Raw genomic sequence first — 21,190 nt, forward strand, 5'->3', positions numbered from 1 at the left:
TTCTCTAGCGCCTTATGCCCGCACACACACAGCGTCACACACTCTTCCACATTTAAATTTCACTTTTAAGTTCTGTATTCTAATAAAACTTGGGGAAAGGGTTTAGTCGGACGTACAAAGCGCTAATAAACCTGCCTCGTAAAGGCCATTTATGTTTTACACATTCATGTTTAAAGGGATGCTACAAGAGAGGAGCTGGAGGACCAGTAAAGTCACGAGTGAAACCCAACACAATGCAGGAAACTTATCCAATCAGAATCAGAGTAGGACCTAACTGAAATGCCTTCTGAAAGCCAAAAAAGGTATCCAAACAGAACTGCGCTAGAGATTCAAGAAGGAATTTGTGATATTTACATTTGTCTTCCTAAGCTACTCAAAAAAAATGAAAAAGCAGGAACCGCGGACTAATTTTAAAAATCAGCCACAGAGCTCTGGGGTATTTCTGTTCGTCTTTTAAAAGGTCCGTCCTGAAAGACACTAACAAAGCAGATTTTTCTTGACCGCCTGTCAGACCGCTGCCATTGCATTCATTGGGAGGCGTTCTGACGCAAGCTGGGCATACCGCTGTAGAGGATCCTGTCACACTAGACTCTCTGACGTTCCCTTAAACGCTCGTCCATTGTTTTAATTCCCACAACAAAAGCGACACCGAGGGGGACAGCCCTAAGCTGCTTAAATATCTGCGTTTGTCTCATAAGGGGTGACACCACCCGTCAAATGTCTCACCTACCAGAGCTGTGGAGAATAAACACAACAAACAAGGAAGGTAGTTCAATATTTATTCACGGGGATGAAGTGTTCTGGAGAAGGGTGTGGGGGCGTGCGTGTGTGGGAATTATCTGCACCTAGAAGATAAAGGCAAACATTTAAAGAAGTACAATAAAACCTGCTTCCTGGTTCGCCTTGCTGGGAAGAAGGTCTGCCACAGCACGACTTCAGAGGAGGCTCCTTCTACCCTGATGCCTCACAGCATTCCCAAGATTCACCCTAAACCGAGCCTGAACTGGGCGGGAAGGCAACCGTTAATATGTCTGTCATTTTGTTGTTTGGTTGTTTAGGTCTGATGAGTTCGGGGTGTGACATTATTTGCAGAGACATACAACTGCCCTATCCGCATGTTTGCAGAAGGTCTGTGCTCGGAGACGCCCAATTCAGAGGAACTGCCGCTGTGCCCAATATTCTGTGCGTCGGCCCCTCAAAATACCACGCCCTCTCTGCACTGGACCAATCAGCTGTCAGATTCCAAATTGCCTGGCAAACGAAGTGGCACACAGCCCGTCTCATCAAAACGGCCATTTTAAAAGTGTGTTCACGTGAACAGCCCTCCAAATGTTTAAAACCACAGTGAAAGAGGTACTACACGAAGGAGCCTGTTTTTATTGCAGTCTACCTGTCCTGGCCCAGGGCAATGCCTATCCAATTAAATTCATCGTGTTCTTCTGCACTGACACTGCTGTGTAGGGGGAAAAAAAACACTACCTTCCACCTCTGCGAACTGGGTCCGGGAGACATACTTGGGATTGACAGTGTCACTGTGTCTCTCCCTAATGAGCCTGGCAAAGTCCCGTTCCGTGTCCGAAACCGGCGGGAATCCGGCACTTAAAGCAGAGCGAGGCACTCCGGATTCCCACAGCTGAGGTTCCACACGGAGCGCGGGCGCAGAGCTGGCCTCGTCTGACCCGCCCCGGCCGCAGCGCCCCTATGCATCTGGGGCCAGTGATCAACCGCACTTTTCAGGAACCCTTTCACGGGGGCCCCTCTAACACGGCGCCGCCGGGCGGGAACCCGACGGGCCGAAACCAGCGGTAATTCGCATTATGGCCGCATTCCCGAGGTGGACCCAATCCCGCCTCAGAGACTTCTAATCACATCACGTCAGAATAACTTTCCGCTGTGGAACTTCCTTTGCGGTACGTTGTATTGAGTACATACATAAGATATGTAAGGAACTACAGCCATATGCTTGGCACATAAATAAAAGCACATGCACAACAGACATTTGGGGCGGGTTAAAGTGAAAGCAGGTGAAAAACACTGCAATAAAAATTCCAGTAAAATATGGTGCACAGGCATACATGTACTTAAGTCTGATGTTACTTCTTCAGTAACATTATGGAAACGGACTCCTTCTTACCAGCACCAGCCTGACTGACCCAGGTACAACTCCACCTCATCCTTCCCTTTTGATTTTTTATTGTGCCAACTAAGAGCCAAGGTCTGGCTCCACAGCCTGACTGGCACTGGCCTGGTTACATGCAGACCAAGGAGGGATGTTAGGCAACAAGATGTAGGAAATGTTACAAGCTTTTGTCAAATTCCATTAAGTTTACCTAGCTATTCAGCTATTGACATCATAAAAAGCCCCAAATCATCAAAAAACCATCACCATGAAATTCTGCATTCATTCAGCCATATAACAGCATGAAAGAAGTAACTACTGACAGCTAAACAAACCATATTTATAAACTGCACTGCTCTAGCTAGCTAACTAATGGCAGCATTTTTTCCAAGACAGTCAGATAGGTAGCTAACACAATGTCTGCAAATTAAAAGCCTTACAGCTCTATAAAGACATTATTTTTCTACTACTTAGGTGTTTATGCTCCCACGAGGCACAACAGCCTTGGCACTGCAATGGAAAACTGACCAATCCACACGGCTTGGCTCTGCATGGGTCCATCAGAGGAAAAGGTGCATAGCCCAAGTCTTCACAGAGGGGAGACACAAATTTACAGCCCAGGAGAAACAAAGAGCTTATAGTGACTACTACAAATGCTCAAATTGAACAGTTTTTTTTCCAAATTTGACAAAAATATACATATATCTGTTAAAAAACAAACATGAAGCCAACTTACACCTATTGTAACCCATGACAACCAAGCCCTTGCCATTTCTCTCCACATCATTCACAAATAAGTCAGTGATGTAACATAACTTCTCAAAGATGGCCGTTTGTCAGAAGTTTCTCAGTGATGTATAGCGCTTGCATCGCCAAGAAAAAGCCAGGCTTCACTCATTTTTCACTACGCTCTGGCAGATGCATTCCACCTTCGTGGCGCAGATCACTTTCCTGGTTGTTTACGGAATCTGCAGTGGTGTAGCAGGGAACCAAAACGCAACCGTTGTTCTTTGTCTGGGACCTGAGTGACTGGCATGATGTCACAAATCACATTGAATTTCAAAGTGGCTTAACAGAGCGTAACCACCTTCTGTATCAGATTTCCCCTCAGCCTGCCTCTTCTCCCAATTTCCATTTACACACAGACACACGCTCACACGCGCGCGCGCGCACGCACGCACGCACGCACACGCACACACGCACACACACGCACGCACACGCACGCACACGCACGCACACGCACGCACGCACGCACACACACACACACAAACAAGAACACTTGAAGGTATAGCTTGTAGCAGTTTTTGTGTTTCTGGGGCTGGAGAGGGCAGAGACCCCAGGCTGAGGTAGGAGAGATGAGAGGCTGGCAGGAGAGGAGGACGACCATGTGCTCCACACCTGGTGACCTCACAGTACTTTTCAGAGCTGGATAAACGAGCGACTGTAAAAACTACTATTAAGTTCAGTTCACTTCCCCATTCGGTTGCGCGGAGGGGAGGAGCTGCCCACACGCGACTCCTTGCCTAACAAAGTGAGCATTCAGTTATTTCAATGGAGCAAGATGGCGGCCTCACTCTGACCCTGCACAGAGACAGAAATTCCCTGCACCTGTGCCCATTTCAGCGGCGCAGAATCTGCTGCACTGAACCCAGGACAGGCCCTTATTCAAAAGCCCCTCAGTATACATGGACATAGTACAGTGGTAAGTGGTACAGTGGTAAAGGAGCAGGGCTTACAACCAAAAGGTTGCCGGTTCAATGCCCCGATCGGACGCTGCTGTTATACCTTTTGGGAAAGGTACTTAACAGTAAATATTCAACTGATGGCAAACATTCAGTAAATATTCAGCTGTATAAATGGATAAAACTTATGTTACCTTTGCAAGTCTCTCTGGATAAGAGCATCTGCTAAATGACAACAATATAATACAACATGGAGAAATCAAGTAAACAAGGGACAAATAAGCAGTAACACCCCTTATAATAGCTGAGGGTTTATGTACCAGAGATAATGATCATGTCTCAGGTGAGACTCAGCCATGGGTCCCGGACTCCCGTCAACAGCACAGCTCAGTTCAGAAGCCCCACGGCCCAAAGGGAGCGCTGACGGCAGGTCAGCGGGGAGCTCCCCCACCCGGAGCCGCGCTTCAGAGCGCACGCTTATCGGGACGCATTCAGCGGTGCAGGTGCGCCGCTCCGATGAGCCCGTTATGCTCCACGCAGGGGTTTACTGGGACGTGCGCGTGCAAACCGCCCATCGCGTTTTTCCGGAAAACGCACGCAAAGCACTCTCATCCCCAGGGGGCACCCGCCCCCCGCCGTTCTCCCCCAACGTTTCCGTGGATGAACCGCCGGCGCCGCCCAGATTGCACCGTAACCCGCGAGGGCGGAGGACCACCGGGCGGTGAGGCGGCAGTTAACGTGTCCGGCTTCAGCTGTAGACTAAAAAAAACAAGGCCCGGGGAGAGATTACGCCGACGTCAACGAGCCGCTCCGTCTCACAAAGCAGCCATATGGCGACGGGACCCGATCGCCGCTGTGACACACTACGCTTAATGATTCACCACACCGCCGGCTTTAAACATTAGCCGGCTCCGGTGCCAAGAGATGCGCGATAATTGTTTGCAAGGAATGATACCGCTATCTTTCTTTTTATTGCCGCTACAACTTGGTAGCGCCTGCAATAAACGTTCGCCGGCCCATTTGCACGGGTCCTGCTCCTGACACACTCCCAAACATACTCCTATCCTCTGTCCATACAAATGCCGAAGCCGGGCAGAAGGGGGGGAGGCCGGAGAGACACTGCGTGTTCACAGCAGGGCGCTGTAGCAGGCTGATCTTGCTCTCAGACAAGTCTAAAACGCACTACCGTGCTTTTTTATGGAGGCAGAGAGCTGTGGCTCCATGGACCAAGGCAGCACAAGGGGGGTCTGAGATGGCAGCCTAGCGCAGTGTGGTCATTCGAGAAAGACGCTTGCAAACAGGAGGTTGCAGGCTCAAGACCCAGTCAGGGCGCTGAATCTAAAACTAAACCAACACGCACAACAGTGCATGTGTGCGTTGCCCGCAAAGAAAACAGAACTTAATTCACTTGAGGTCCCTCAGACTGTATTCCAACAGAGAAGGACTGCAAAACTCAACGAAGGCAATTATTTTCTTTTGAATAAAGAAGCGTATTAACATCTCTCCTCGCATTCTAACACCTACCCAGATGAGTAATTACAGCAGAGTTTTATACTTTTGGCTTTCTGGACTGTTGTTTTCTCTTCTCTCTTCCCTTCCTTCAGCTTACCGCTCTCTTCCCAAGCTCGTGGGTGGACGCTCAAGTCAACCTATTTTCAGTTTTAAGCCACAAAACCTGCCTCCATGCACTTACTCTCGCTGTTCCAACGATACGCAAAGCGAGCTGTATCGGCACTCCATGTACGGCAGCAACGTCTTATATGTAAATTACCTCCGATAAAAGAACTACGGGGCAATCAACAGCCGTCAGCTCGGCACCTACAGAACGCGTTCTTGTAGAAGCCGACGGTAATTTCAGCGCTATCCTGATACAGTATGTTTATCTTTCAGCCCGGAGAATTTGTTTGAAGTGTCCTACCGTGAATACAAATTTCAGCCTCACAACTCTGTCGTAACTACTACCCATTCGCCCGCCTTACAGGGAAAGGCCACCTCTTTTCAGAATGTTACCATATAGAACAAATTGAGTTTATTATCCCTGTTTTAACTCCCAGATTGCAAGAGGACAGCGCAAAAAAAGAAAAAAAAAATCAACATTTGCCAGCACAGACGTGTCTTATTTTCATTCCTCATAATAATGAAAAGCCTTGTTCCTCTCCCGGTCGCTCCTGAGCCTTGTAATCATTTGTGCTGAGCGCAGGAGCGGTCAATAAGAGGGAGGAGGGGGCATTGACCGATTCATTAACCTGCGCCACCCTGATGGGTTCATCCTTCTGTGCGAGCCGCGGAAACGGCGGCCCGAGACATTAGCGGGGAGCGGAGCGATTCCTGCGGTTCCAGCAGCTCTGCGCGCTCAGATACATCTACGCCAGCGCTGACGCAGGCTGGGCCCGTCACGGCCGAGCGGGAGCCGAGCGGGAGAGGGAGACCCAGCGCTCAGGCCCGGGTACATCCAGGAGGAAGCAGGTGCCGGTGCTACAGGCCCTCTCCGGGGCGCCTCTCCGGGGCGCCTCTCTCGGGGGCGAAAAGGGCTGAGAGGGAGGCAGAGACCAGCAGCCCCCTGTTACCCCCTCCCTGTATACCCCCTCACACACACACACACACACGCACGCACGCACACACACACACACTCCCCCTCCTCCCTTCAGCTCCGCCTCATTAAAAATTCACAGTATGCATTTGTCCCATTAAAGATGCACCACTCTGCCTGGTGCGCAACGAGCTCTCTCTCCACCAGCACCACCGCGGCCGGCCTGCGGGGGGGACGAGGCCTCCACGCGGCTCCGCGGCGCTGACGGAGGCATGCGGCGCGCTGCGGCGGCCGGCCCGGGGAGGGAGCGGCACAGGGAGCGGGAGGGAGCGGAGGGAGCGGCCGCGCTTCCATCTGCGGGGCGTCAATTATTCAGCAGCCGGGCCCCGCCCGCCGTCCTGCGGCAGGCGGCCCTGCAGCGGGGAACTCGGCAGAGGGCTCCCGCCACGGCGACCGTTCCCACGTCCGGCACGCGGGCGTCGGTGCCACGCACGAGGAGAGACACAAAGCCGTCACACAGGCCGCGACGGCAAGAAGGGGAAAACATCGCTGCCGTGACATTTGTAACCGCTAGGCCTTTTTTTTGAAGTGCTCAAGAGGGAGTGCTCTGTCCGTCATCCTCCTCCAAATTAATGTATAAATAAATAAGTACTAACATGGAATTGGCACGGGTCGAACGGCAGCAGATCAGCGTGTGACTCTGCTGGTACAGTAACACAGATTCAGGCCCCCGGGGGGCGGCTGGCGGACACCAGAGCCAGATTCACGGGGAGAGAGAGAGAGAGAGGCTGGCCTCACACGGGACCCTCGGAGACGAGGAGCATGGCGCCCTACGAACCGTCCCCAGACTGGCCACAAAAGGGACTCTGCCAACGGTCAAAGAAGGGGTGGAGCGAAGAGCCCTGGAACACTCAAAACTACATACAATAAAGTTAGTGATGCGTCAGCTGAGAAATCCCCCTCACTGCAGGAAGGGAGGGAGAGAGAGGGGGAGAGGGAATGAGTGTGAGAGAGGGAGTTAGAGAGAGGGGGAGAGGGAGAGGGGGAGTAAGAGAGAGGGAAAGAAGGAGTGAGAGTGAGAGAGAGGGGGAGAGGGAGAGAGTAGAAGGGAGCGGGAGAAGGAGTGAGAGTACAAAAGTGGGAGAGAGGAAGTGAGAGTACGAGAGAGTGAGGGACAGTAACAGAGATTTAGAGGAAGAGAAAGGGGACAAATGGAATAAAGGCAACAGAGGGAAAGATATGCATGCTGCAGCACTGAGAGACGAAACAGGAGAACGCAGAGGGAGGGCCGATCTGTTTCTGGATTTCCTGCCAAATTCTCCTCTTCATTATTTAATCAGTCTGACCGACCATTTGCTCGATCTGATGTTTCTGATAAAATCATGAATGACAGAGCAAGACTACGCTTGGATCTTTAGCTAAACCGTTTCACTGCAGTCTAAGAGCAAAACAGCGTTGGCGTACACAGACAATTAGCAATTTAAGCCAGCGTAATTAGGCCAAAAAACACACACACACAAAACCCTGGGAAGTGAGCTGCACACCCCTGCTCTAATTGGGGGAGGGGAGCAGTAAGAGCCCAGCTGAAGCCAAAATGGTGGCCAATCAAATTTTGGGGGGAGCGGAGGTGGAGGATATGTTCAAGGGCCATGAAGGCCCAAGAGGTTCACACTGATGGGACCATCTCCACACCGCAGGTCATGACTTCTCATAACCGTCTGTTACTAAATTCTCACGTGCAGGAGGCTGCCGCGCCCCACAGGCCCGGGCGGAGGCAGAGGCGTCCTCTCCCCGTGCCGCTGCAGCGCCCCGCGCGGCCCACATCGAGTCTGTCGGAGGAAGCCAAAGCACGCAGCGTGCAGACACGCGCCACAGGAAAACCACAAGCTTTTCACTAATGTATTTCCTTTTGGTCTGACGATGACATCTCGGCTCGTGTCTGCTCAATCTGTCCCGCCAACAGGACGACAGCACGTGTCACGGACATCAACACGAGCAGATAAACTCGTGGAAAAACACGACTGAACCCTCCTGTTTGCCTGTAACACATTGATATTCCCGAGGCCTTCGCCACCTATTAGGCTAATGGTCTCGAGCAGATTAAGGGAGATGGGCTCTTTCTTGTTTCGCCCTAGATGAATAGAACCGCTGTGTTTTATTCAGCACCAGCCAATGATGAATAGTTTGAAGGAACAGTTGCCTGGTTACTTGAAGGAATGCTGCCAAAGCCTGCGAACTGTGCAGATCTAATTACCTGTTGGGGGTTTTTTTTCAGATCTTTTAAATAAATTCTTTGTTAACGGGCCATCGGCGGGGACCTCCGCAATAACAAGGCTGCGGCAACGCGGGGGGGGGGGGCGGGGGGCGGGCGGTCCTGGGAACGGAACACACACTCCGCCGGTTTCTGGGCCCGGCAGCCCGTTAACGCTTAAGCTCGTGCCAATCCGGCCCAGCATTTGAAACGAGAGGCAAAGCGTCCTCCGAGAGTCTCCAGAGTCGCGCTGCTCCGGCTGATCGCCATCGCGGCAGTGCTGTCGGACTTCAGGGCTCCGTTCCATTGTCTTTCGGCGGACGCTCTTATCCACGGCGACTTACATAGGTTACAGTTTCACACGTTACCCAATCATACAGCTGGATATTTACTGAGGCAATTGTGCGTTCAGTCCCTCGCCCAAAGGAACAGCAGTGCCCCGGCAGGGAATCGAACCAGCAACTTACGAGCCCTGTTCCCTACCACTGCGTTACGCTACTGACGCTGCCCGCTGTAGCTCAGTTTAGGAGCAGAGGCCTGGAGATCAAGCTCTCCCCATACCACCACATCTAGAAGACAATGTGCCTTGAAAGCACTGCACTTATGCCACACATAAAGTTAAAAAACCCTCATAGAATGCTCAGAGAAGCGATACCCAGAGCTGTGCCGATTAGCACCCCCTCTGCCAATAAGAGGTATCTAACTAGCCAAGAGCAGAGACAAACATTCTCCATCTCCATGGTAACAGAGGGGAGTGATGCCACAGATAATTGCAGAACCACAGATAATTCAGAGCATCGATATTTACCGTGTGAACAGCAGCTTGCCTGCATTCAGGTTATATTTGTGGTAAAGAAAAAGGTTTGGCAAGCTGCTGTTCTAAAGCTTCATAACATCGCAGCGCTTGATATAAAGCAATGGAAAGAGCATATTATCTACATGCCCTCAATGGCCGCTCTTTAATCGTAGCATCACATGCGTAATACTGCACTCCAACTATTCTCCAACTATGCTCCACACTTCAGCGTTTACGACAGACTAAAAGTACACGGTGATCACATCTCAAAGAGCCAACAGTCATTTTCTTATTCTAACACTGCACTAACACTGCACAGTATTTTTGCTTCTGTTACATACATGTTAAAAGTCATCCATATTTTTCTCCTACTCCACTGGTCAACTGATTATTGGCAGTAAGAGATACCAGTATGTCTACAATTCCCAGAAGCACCATGTGCCAAGTGCTGGCATGTTACAGAAAAAATACACATGAATGCTCTGCCCACTCATTCTCACGGTGCAGACCAGCAAAACCAAGTGGCATGAGGACAGACCACAAATGCAGCCACACAGAAGCTACTGGTTTACAGGTAAATTGACATTTAAAGTGAATAAACACATTAACAGATCAAAGCACTGCATTGTTATTGAAGAAAGTCATTTCAGAATAACACTAGCTACGCATGTTGGCTAGGTAGAAAGGTAGCTATTTTTCAAAAAGACATCGCTCTTTAGACATTGTTTGAGAGTCAAAAAAACTCTTCTTCCTGCTGGGATCATTTAAAATTAGGCTGTAATAAATGGATAATGAAGTTGGAAAGCATTCATAAATATTCTTTGCTATGTGGACACTAATGGAGAGCAGTTTTCTCCATGTGAATCAACCTTCCCATAAATACTGGAGAGCAGCTCGATAGAATGTAAATTATTCATGAATAAACATATAAAAGTACATAGTTAATATGTTGAAGTGTAATGGGATGAAGCAGGGGTGTGTGTTATGAAATGATGAAATCATACTATATGCAATTGTTGCTGGGTCAGCAACCAACGCGCGCGCACACACACACACACGCATGCTCTCAAACACAGAAACAAACACACACAAATACACAGAAAGACAGCCTGACAAAAGGCAAGTCATTTCCTTAACCTCCACCTCATTGGCAGACCTGAATCAAGAAAAAACAAAATGCCCCTCTCGCTCCTCGTCGACAGGTTTCTCTCAGTGTCCACTTTCCCGAAACAGATCCAAGGCCTTTGTTTCAGAGGCGGTCCTGTCCGCCACTCCCCCCCCCCCCCCCCCCCTTCCCCTGTATTTAATTAGACCAGATGATATCGACACTCAAGCGCATCTCGAACCAAAACAAATTCACTTCTCCTTCCCGTCCCAGTGGGACAGGTGACATCACAGGTGAGCGAGGCGAGACAGGCGAGGGAAATAGGAACCGGGTGTTTAAAATGCATATTCTGCAGCTGCCACAGGTAGGCTTCCTCACTGCTTCAGTGTGCCTGGCAGTCAGGCCCGCTCACCTTCATGACAGCAAGACAGCATGCCAATTTTGAGGCCTACGTCGCTCTGCCTGCCCTCTGATGGAGCCACACCTGGTTTAATTCAAGCATCGCACACTGTTTGTTTGAGAGTTTTCTTCAGTGACTTTCCCTTCAACAGACTCTGGTTTGGCAGCCCAAGAACTCGATCAACGTACTGGAACACAACCGCAACCCCTGCTCAAACGTGTTAAAGGAAACCCACATGCTGAGGACAGGCCGCTGCATCTCTGCTCTGCAGTATATGTGGCTGCTGTGGACATGAGCGGAGACTAAATAACTATGTCTCTGGCTTTCCTGTGTGTCTGTAAGTGTATACTTCGGTCTGTGTGTCACACCACTACAATCAGCAGTCCAAGAGAAAAAAGGTCAGCAATACCGCGGTTGTTGTACGATATGCTACATTTTCCCCAAACCATGAGGATTTTCACAAAATACTCTGGATACAAATTATATTTCCCATGTAAGGTAAACTGTACAAAGAGAAGTCAAACGGCAAGAAAACGGCTACCCATAATCCTCGCTGCCCAGCCATGTGAAATGACGTTGGGAAGAGAAACTATTCTTTCAGCCCATAATATATCATTCTGACAAAAATAAACACGCAGTAGTAACAGCGCGAGTGTGAAAAGAAAAAGGAATGCTATGCTGGTTTAAATCACGCTGCCTCTGACACTCAAAGGCGCAGCATTCTAAAAGCAAATTACTAACCACAAAAACATCTCCCTGTTTCCTACAGAGTCGCTGTACGTTTCACAGGCAACACAGAAAACATCTTCAGCAGCATGACACAGCACATGTACAGGGCAAGAGTGAGGCGGGCCATGTGCGGTTCCAAGCGTCTTGGTGCAAATTTAACGTTCGTCTTAAGAGGTACGAAGTGGCGGACGGTCCCTTAGGTGGAAGAAGCGCTAACTGCAGCTGTTTGGAAATGCTTGTGGCTTGGAATACGAGCGAGCATATCCTCTGAGCATTTTTAGGACAAGCTAGCGTAACACTAACCTACAATAATTCCAGGGAGCGTTAATTTGATCACATAAAGTAAACAAACAAAAATATTATCGCATCACAAAAAAAAAACAGGCAGATACAACACTCCATCATACACAAAGAATGCATCTTAACCTTCATCCAATAAAATGCTCTGACCTTTCCCCAAAATCAATCAAAATAAACTCCCTGATATCGGCGTTTTCGCTGACATTTCAGTGTGAGAACATATAGCACGCAGAAAACTTTGCAAATCATTTTAATTTGTCTTACCTCTTGCTGAAAGTTTTTTTGTGTTAATAATTTTAGCAGCATATTCCTGGCCAGTTGATTTTTTAACGCATCTCCGGACCACCGAGAAGGCACCCCTAAATTGGGAGGAAACGAAGAAGAACAATGAACTCACGTCCAGCCTTAACAATATGACACAACAATCATACACATTCATTAATATGCGTTCCAAATAACGCACAAAGAGAATGTGAATAACTGCCGACTTACACAAACTCACGAGGTGCAAGTTACATTACACAAAGAACATCTTGACTTGACACGGCACTTGATGGGAAAACACGTAAACTACATCTCCAAACACAGACCATTATATCATGCTAACATGGACTTAAATGATCAGCAAATAGACTGCAATAAAGACGACCGCAACCTTAAAAATACCGCCTATTCAGTATACATCGATGCTTTATGGGCGACGAGGGAGCGTGGTCTTCCATTATAAAGGCTAAGGCAAGAAACGGAGTATGACAGGAGGTGATTATAATTGGTGTGCTGGTAACGGAAAGGCAACAAGACAAACAGAACAGGAAGCGTCGGGTAGGCTAATTTTTATCGCATGTGCCATATCCACTCACAAAAGGGGTTACCTTCTACACCAATCCCTAGGAAATCCGCCACTAACACGACTGTATCAAGCAATCCATTAAAAAAACAGCCCACCAATTCATGCCGCATGTGCAAAATATGTGACTAGCTATAAACTTGGGATCGGATTACAAAACCGTACATCTGCTGCGACCGGGTCCGTGTACCAAATTATGGATGATCTTATACAAGACAAATATGATACATTTTCCGTTGTGGAGGTGCAGTGACACACAGTTCGACAGCAGTATCGTTACACAAGTCTGCAGCATGCAATTCTTAACTGCGTGGCGCTTATCAAAATAAAAGCGCTGAAAAAGGAGGCACTAGTATCGGTCAATGAAAGAGAAGTGGCCAAACGAATTTTAAAATGGGGTCTTTGTGACAAAGCTTCCTTACAAAATGCATTTACGTATAACGGATAAGAGGTAACAATGACTAGCAGCAATACCTCCAGCACGACAAAAAAGAGAAATGAAATAAATAAATAAGACGTTTACATGCAACATCATCATGCCGCTATTAGGTAGCTAAGATACTATTATGTTGTCCGCTGAAGCACAAATGTAATACACGTTATCAAGATTCTAGATATCTAGATGTACAGCTGGATTAACTACAGTCGATACAATCAGTCCTTCGCTTGCTGGCTGCCTTGTCTGTTTTTGACAAGCAAAAAACCCCTATGTCCTGTCAACATCCAACTAGACAGGCACCGTGCGATACAAAGCAATAAGTAAAGGTAACAAATACAACGTCATTCTCGCTTACTTTCCAAGCTCTTCGTAGAGCTGATATTCGTCTGTGAACCTGGTCGAGGTTACAATTGTAGCCATGTTGTGCGGGGTGTATCGCCTCTCGTTTCGGTGACTGCGCTCTCAGGTTTCGGGAGGAGATCTCATGCGCTCCGGGTTTCATGCACTCAGAGAGGAAAAGAGATCGAGAGACAGAAAGGGAGGGGAGGAGGGGTGGTGGTGGAGGAGGTGGGGAGAGAGAGAGAGAAAAAAAACGGCCAACAACGCGAGATTTTCTCCCCTGTGTCGAGAGAGGAGAGGGAAGTCAAGACGCGAGGCACGAACGCTGTGCTGCATTGGGCTCCGGCTACTTTCTACTCCCGACAACAGATCCTGGATCAGCTTCCCCACCCCTAATAGTACCCCCAAGCTTTAGTGTAAAAAGGTGCATGCTGATCCAAGAACAGAACACGAAGGGAGAATTCATCTACACTCTGCAGTGGCCGAGCGTCACCGAGGACCGTGTTGTCACAGGGGGTTGGAGGTTACAGGGTGGTGCACTGCTTCGGAAAGCTGCATTTCTAGTACCCGGAATTAATTTGTGGACTTTGATCTGATTATTTCGATTTGCTTCGTTATTTTGATCTGCTAATTAGTATTACGTTTTTAACGGTTTTCCTTCTATGCAAATATTATGCAACACAGTTCTGTTTTGTGTGCCAAAAAGTCATGACTCACATAAGATATCCATCAGCCAGTGTCGGTTATTTTTATTTAGCCTGTTCATAGTTCAGTTAACGTAGTTACATCATTTAATGCGTCACGTTCATGTACTTATTTTTCAGAAACCATACTTTTATACTGTGTTAGACCAGGTATGACTCATATGCTTTGCACGTTGCACCTGTAACTTGCTAAACTGGTCTCCTTAGTATAGCATTCAGTCCGTTTTCGTTGTATCTGACATAGAAAATGTCTTACATCTGCTAAGAGCAAACTCGTTTCAGAGCATTTTCTCATTTGATTATTGATATGACACATTACCCCCATGCAGTTACACACATTTTTGTTCTCAGTTTAAATCCCTGAAAGAACAGCTTTGCATCTGGAGTGAGAAAATATCACACCAGTGCTGTTGGTCTCCCATGCCCTTCACTTTCCTGATGGGTTCCCTATGTTGACCTTTGGTTGTTCTGGGTGTCGCTAAGATTCCCACGTCTGTTTACAGAGTTCCTCCCGAGTCACGGTCGCATCACTGCAAAGCTGTAACGGCTTTGGTGGGAGACGGTGCATCGCCCGCATCTGTTGTGAGACACGCGGCCATGATTTGCTGTGAGATCCACTGGAGCTGCGGCGTGTGGCATGTGTACAGATGTACCTATTCCGCTGCCAGCCCCATCGCAATCTAATTTGTCAGAGTTCTTCATGTTGAATGCCAAGTCGCTTTCGTGCCAGCATTAAAAACCACAGTTTCAAATCTGCTGTGCGTCTGTTATTTGTGTTAAAGTAAAGTTTCTCCTTTCCCCTGCCTGTGTTCTCTGACTCTTCTTAGCTGTAGTGAGACTGTCAATACTGAGTACCCCGAGTAGCCTGTAGAACCCATTTGGACTGGTCTCTCGTGTCTCATTACAGCTGCTGCAGCTACAATACAGTGTGTATGAACAGGTGGTGCTTGCTGTTAAAGTAAATGTACCATAGGGTATTTCTCCAAAAAATGATTGCTAGTTCACTAGTTCATAACATGATACACATATACACATACACACACACACACATATATATATATATATATATATATAATTGGAGGGACTTGCTAAGCATGCAGTAAGTACTGCAGAGTGTAGTCCTAGTACCTTCTGTGAGGCTGACTTAGAAATGGCTCATTCGACCAAACATTTTCCCAGCACTTTCCAGAGGAGGACTGTAGAGGCCTTTTCTGATCTGTCCGCTGTCAAACGTGACCTCGTGGGGAGCCAATACCCCTCCCACAAGACTTAGCCTGCCCTGACCCCTCTCTGTCTCATATCGAGTCTGAGAGGATGTGCCGGCCTGGGCGCCACCTCTGACAGAGTGACAGTCAGGTGACCATTCCATTAAATAAATAAACATCCTGGCGCGCAGGCAGACTGCAGTTCCTGTTCCTCTCCGCCATTTCAGAGCACTAAGCAAACGGTAAAAGTTTCACATTCAGAGCGATTAGCCCACATCTGTAGCTTGCTGCAAAACAGATGCAGGGAATGATTAGTTGTTGTTTTTTTGTTTTTTGTTTTTGTTTTTTTTTTTTTGGGGGGGGGGGTGTTTGATGTGTTTCATCTCACCTGAGGAGGGCATGCCTTGACAAAAGCTTCACCCCCCCCCCCCAATGAACTTCAGAACAAAATGTGGTCACACAGTGGTCATTTTGGGCAGCATTTGGTTTTTGCATTTGAGCCTTCAAACTATATAACTTCCCAGAAAATATCATGATTGGTAAATTTCCTGCAGAACAAGTGTGTGTGTGTGTAGGTGGATACTTCATTATGAAGATTCGAAACACCCTCAGCTACTGCAGAGGAGGGCAGCGGAGTGTTTCAAATGAGTACCAGTAGCCGTACCAAATCGCTCATGAGAGAGAAAGATACGCAATTCAAAACCAGAGGACAGGCTTGCCTTTTGTGAGACTGCAAACACAAGAATTGCCACATGCAAACTTCCTGTCGTGATAAAGCAATTTCAGCTGTTTGGCAAAACATTGACTCAGCACCTACACTTTCCAGAACTCAGCCCCTCCCATTTATATTAAACCGTGGGAATCGGCAGAGGGGGCATGCCTCATTATTTGGACAGCTGATCAAATTTGCCATGATCCTTTGTCTATTTATCATTTGACCATAGCTGTACCTGTAAAACCAGAACATCCTTCCTCACCAAGCTTGGGAGTTCCTCTTCTCTGACCTGCAGTGCAACCTCAGAGATATAGATCATAAGCATTCACATAAGCGGAATGCAATTTTCAGCCATTTGCCCACTGCCGCGGTTTCAGCATTCAGAGCGCACCACCGTCCACGCGTCCGCCTGCCAACACACTGATGAATGCATGTCTGCAGAATAACCTGCGAAAAATTACCTGATGGAAAATCAATATGTGTGCGCTTGTATCTAGCAGCTGAGAAGGGCTTATGGGAGATTAGCTGATTGCATCTGAGTGCGATTACATACAGTGCATTTGCGTATTTTTGCTCAGGGTACATTTTTCTTTCTCTGCAGATATTACTCACTCAAGCTCTGTCATTGTTTTGGCATTACATTTCTTTCACCTTGCTCACAAGTATTGAGAATCGCTGTGAATTACTGGGCAGGCGCCTGCATGTCTAACAAGTAAATCACATTTACTTGCTTAATACAGAACCGATGGAGCGAGGCATACCTCATACTAAGAAATTGCGTTCCTTCAGCTAGGGCAAGCTGATGATGCACACAGAAGGTAAAGATGAACCTGATATATGACCCCACACTTAATGCTCAATTCAGGTTAATTTTTATCAGTTTTATTGATTTATGTCTTTTTGCTGAAGTTAGTATTCGTGTATTTAATATGTATTTATATGTAGTTGTATTTTATGTATTATGTATTTAGAAGAATGTACTATGAACAATTGTTACCTCAAAAAAAGAAGAAATGGTTACCAAATAAGAATTGATTACCAACATGAATAAGCTTCAGGCCACCCTTCACATCTTTATTAAAGAAATATTGTATATCACCACCCTTTTAATATCCGTTGTTCTGAATTTAATCAAAGTCTTTCTCAATGTGAAACTTTAATGCAGAAGGAAGGTGGTCACCTGGACCTCCAGGTATTCATCTGCAGTGCTAGGTGTATAGTCTGCAGTTTGTATTTAATATGCTGATGGGAAAGCTATAGTAAATGAATGGAAGAATGTGTGAATGAATGAATTGAGCAATAACTCACTACGGCGCAGAGCAGGTGGGCAGATTCAGTGTCCTGAGGTGTGTATCAGACAGGAGCAAACAAGTCACAACAGACAATGCTGTGACACATGCCCCAAGAGAGTCAGGACACTGAGCTCAGGGAGGGGTAGGCTTTTCTGGAAAGCACCGGGGTTTTCGAGGGTTCGCAAACTGAAGACAACACTCAGGGGTTAAGTGCTGCTGTTCATATCACTGTAAGCTCAAGCGCCTGATTCCTCCACAGAGGTCCTTTTGCTCTGTTTCTGTGTAGACCTGCATCGCAGCGTGTGTGGGAGGTAATGCTCACACATTACGTCGTACACGCACTTGCGTTCATCCAATCAGTCAGCTAGTCAAAGGCTCCTCTCTCAAAGCCATTCACAAACTGGTCCTGCAGGCATTCTGCAGCTCGCTTTATGAGAGGTGAGAAGTCAGAGGTCAGGGGTCAGGATGAGGGGCACAGGTTTGAGGAGGGCCTCCTTTGGTCATAAACTCATGCCCCTGGAGCAGTGTGTCTCCCCTCTGATCTGCTCTTAAGGAATTTCTAACACACCTTCAGTCAGCAGCTGCAGCCAGGCTCTACAACCCCCTGTCTTCCCTTCATCCTCCTGCCCACCCACGCCCAGCCCTGCCTGTCAGACTCCCCTCTCCCCCCGGCCTCTAGGGATGGCTCTTCTACTTAATTAATCATTGCCGATTCCTCACAGAATCCGGAAGAGCCCCCATAAGGAGAGAACCCAATCAGTAAAGGAAAAAAACCCTTAACGTGCCTCATCCCAGTGCGGTATAGGCTGAGCGAATTTGAACTCGTTACAGGGCTGAGCGCCTGACTCATAACGGGCTTTGAAAAGTTTGAGAAGCGTGATTAAGACAAAGCTGTAATTACATGGCTGACGCAATCGCCTCTGTACGTCATCTGGAAGCCCACCAAGATTCATTGGAGCTTTGATGTCCCTTAACGCATGAGGACGATAAGTGTCATCGCCACCTAATGGCAAAAGTACATGATGTCTGTGCTCCGGGTGTGTGTGTGTGTGTGTGTGCGTGTGCATGTGTGGCCTGTGTGTGTGTGTGTGTGTGTGTGTGTGTGTGTGTGTGTCTGTGTGTGCCTGTGTGTGTGTGTGTGTATGTGTATGCATGTGTGTGTGTGTGTGCGTGTGTGTGTGTGTGGGGTGTTAGTTTTATTTGACAAGATGTGTTGTTTCTAAGCACTGCCTGGCAGAAGCGTTTCCACACCCCGCCTGAAGGAGGGCAACAGTGATTAAAGTGTGTTTGCAGCTGTGACAGCGGCAGCTCAGGGCCTTGACTGTAATTACAGAGAAGCCGGAGCAGCGCAAGCCTAATTAGAGTGGTGCAAAGGTGCCTGACTATTAATCGCTGCGCTTTCTTAGATGATCCCATTGGACAAGGCTGTGCTGGTGGCCAGGCGGCTGGACGTCTAGGTTGGGCAGGTCACAGGGTGGCCAGCCTGTTTCTGCCCCCCCACCAAGACTGAGGAGCTGGCACAGGCCTGAAACTCCACTCCTATCCCACAATGCACCTGCAACCCCACAGCCTCGCTGTGTGGGCAGAGCTGGTAAGGCTGTTCGGCTGCTGACAAACGCACTCCCCCTCACGGTTCCCACGTACGGCGCTGGCGCGAAACAAAGACCCCTTTCACAGCAGAGCGGATTGTTGTTACACAGCAGCACATCCCCAAAAAAAAGAGCCAATTCCTCACAGCTCTCTCTCTCTCGGCTCTGCAGACTCCAGGCCATCACACGGATTGACATCTTCTCTATAGTAAACAGACTGGAGTACACAGAAACAATGCGGGTTATGACAAAACAGCTCCGATTCGTCAGCACAGAGCACGGTCTCCTACAGTTTCTGTTCTCATAGCCAGTGTAATCTTTCAGACCTCCTATCCTATAATTTCACAGATCCAACGTAAAAGGCATACAGCATTGCTGGATGAGAAGATAAAACCCAGAGAGAGGATTTGTTTGGCTGAGCTGAGCATTTATAAACCTGCTTTGGGTCTTGGGCTCCTCCGGCCATTCGCTGAGAAATGTGTATGTATTCAGACGCTTGCTAATGACTCTTACAGTATAAATACACGGTATGTCCACCCAAAAGGTTTCCCTTGAGTATAATATGTCACATTAACAAAGCTTGATGCATTTTGACATTTGTGCTATTTGTTTCCCTCATAATGTCCCACATGTTCCACATGCATATTATCATAGTAAAAACAAGGCAGAGATCACCACACTCATAAAAATCCACCATTTTCATCTACTGTTCATTAAAGAACAATGAGATGTGTACAGACAAGCCGATAAGGAATGTTCTTTGGTTTGTTCTTCATGACTTCATCATGGTTCTCATCCTGATTGAATTTCGGAGGGGGTGGACATGCTCCTGATGCCACTCCTTGGTTAGGCAATATCACCATGGCAGGGCACCATGGCATTATGGGTACCTGATGGGGGTGGGGGTCTGAGCTGGGACAGGGGTGCGCTCTGTCAGGGAGATGTTGGGAGCACATATCAAAGTGGGCATAGGGGATGCCACCTCTATCTTCAATACAACCACATGCAATCAGTTCGATACTGCCCACACAAACATCACAATTTACGGGATGTGGCACAAACGTCCACTTTGGCATGCAGTCCTACAGAGATTCCACACATGTGCTACATACAGTTCAGTTTAAACTTGCATGATGCTCTTATATGTGTGCACTTGTCTGTGCATCCATGTATTTGATGAGCATTTTTATACAATTTGTATACTCTCTAACTATGTCCCCAAAGGAAAACGGATTTCAAATATACGAAAATGTGATTTTCTTCCAAGCAAATGTCTAACCAATCTGTAAATGACTAACTGAGCCCATAAACCCTTATACACACTCTCTCTCTGCTGCTCCTTTCATTAGCTCCTTCCATCTCTCTCTCCCTCATCTCGCAGGAATAGGAAGTGAAAGGTGATCTATGGCAAACCTTGCATATCCAGCAGGTTGCGCAGTCTCCAGACGCCATGCAACCGGAGACAATGAGATTGATACCATCCGCACAGGGACACAGATCAGTGTTAGCAATAACCGAAACCAGGAGCTGGGAACACCGGCATGATCACAGATACACAGGCCAGTGTGTGTGTGTGTGTGTGTGTGTGTGTGTGTGTGTGTGTGTGTGTGTATGGGCATCTAATTTATTCATGAAAAGGACAGGCCAGCGCGACGACAGCACAGGGAAGGCCAGGACTGCTAAACGACTGGAGAGAAATGTGACAAAATGAAGCGCATGGATATAGATGCAGGACGTGCCTTTGCCATGGACACTCTAATCTAGACTGCAAAGGCGAGCAAGCTTTGCGATGCCCCACAGATCTCAGGCACTGGCGATTCGTGCAAGGATTTACACAGATGAGAAAGTAACACACACATCTGCACATTGGAAAATGTCAATTCCAAAATACAAAGACTATATTTTTCAAATGTCAAAATAGTGGCAGTATATTCTTCCTACATCTATACATTCATACCACATTAATATATGCATTGCAATATACGTACCCTTGGAGCAGCATTTTTCAAACCTCTCCTGGAGGACCCCTTGTCCTACATGTTTTAGATCTTTCCCTGCTCCAACACAGCTGATTTAAATGATCGGTTTGTTATTAAGCAGCTTCAGGAGTTCATAAGGAGTTGATCATTTGAGTCAGCTGTGTTGGAG

At 47.7% G+C, this 21,190-nt stretch overlaps 1 protein-coding gene across 27 annotated transcripts in view; it reads right to left on the reverse strand.

The window, feature by feature from the left end:
- The window catches only part of camk2g2 (calcium/calmodulin-dependent protein kinase (CaM kinase) II gamma 2), an 80,135-nt gene extending 66,289 nt beyond the window's left edge, over positions 1 to 13,846 (reverse strand). For 8 of the 27 annotated variants that reach the window (XM_036546407.1, XM_036546411.1, XM_036546420.1 and 5 more), the window contains exons 1-2: positions 13,554 to 13,842; positions 12,177 to 12,271 (exon numbers count right to left, since the gene is read on the reverse strand). In XM_036546407.1, the coding sequence (XP_036402300.1) occupies positions 12,177 to 12,271; positions 13,554 to 13,618 (160 nt within the window). In that variant the 5' untranslated portion in view covers positions 13,619 to 13,842. Of the gene's footprint in view, positions 1 to 12,176; positions 12,272 to 13,553 lie in introns of all 27 variants that reach the window. The other 19 variants (XM_036546397.1, XM_036546419.1, XM_036546395.1 and 16 more) reach the window with 6 other exon arrangements.
- Positions 13,847 to 21,190: the final 7,344 nt, after the last annotated feature.

Source organism: Megalops cyprinoides, chromosome 15 (genome assembly GCF_013368585.1).
Source record: "Megalops cyprinoides isolate fMegCyp1 chromosome 15, fMegCyp1.pri, whole genome shotgun sequence".
NCBI classification, from domain to species: Eukaryota; Metazoa; Chordata; class Actinopteri; order Elopiformes; family Megalopidae; genus Megalops; species Megalops cyprinoides.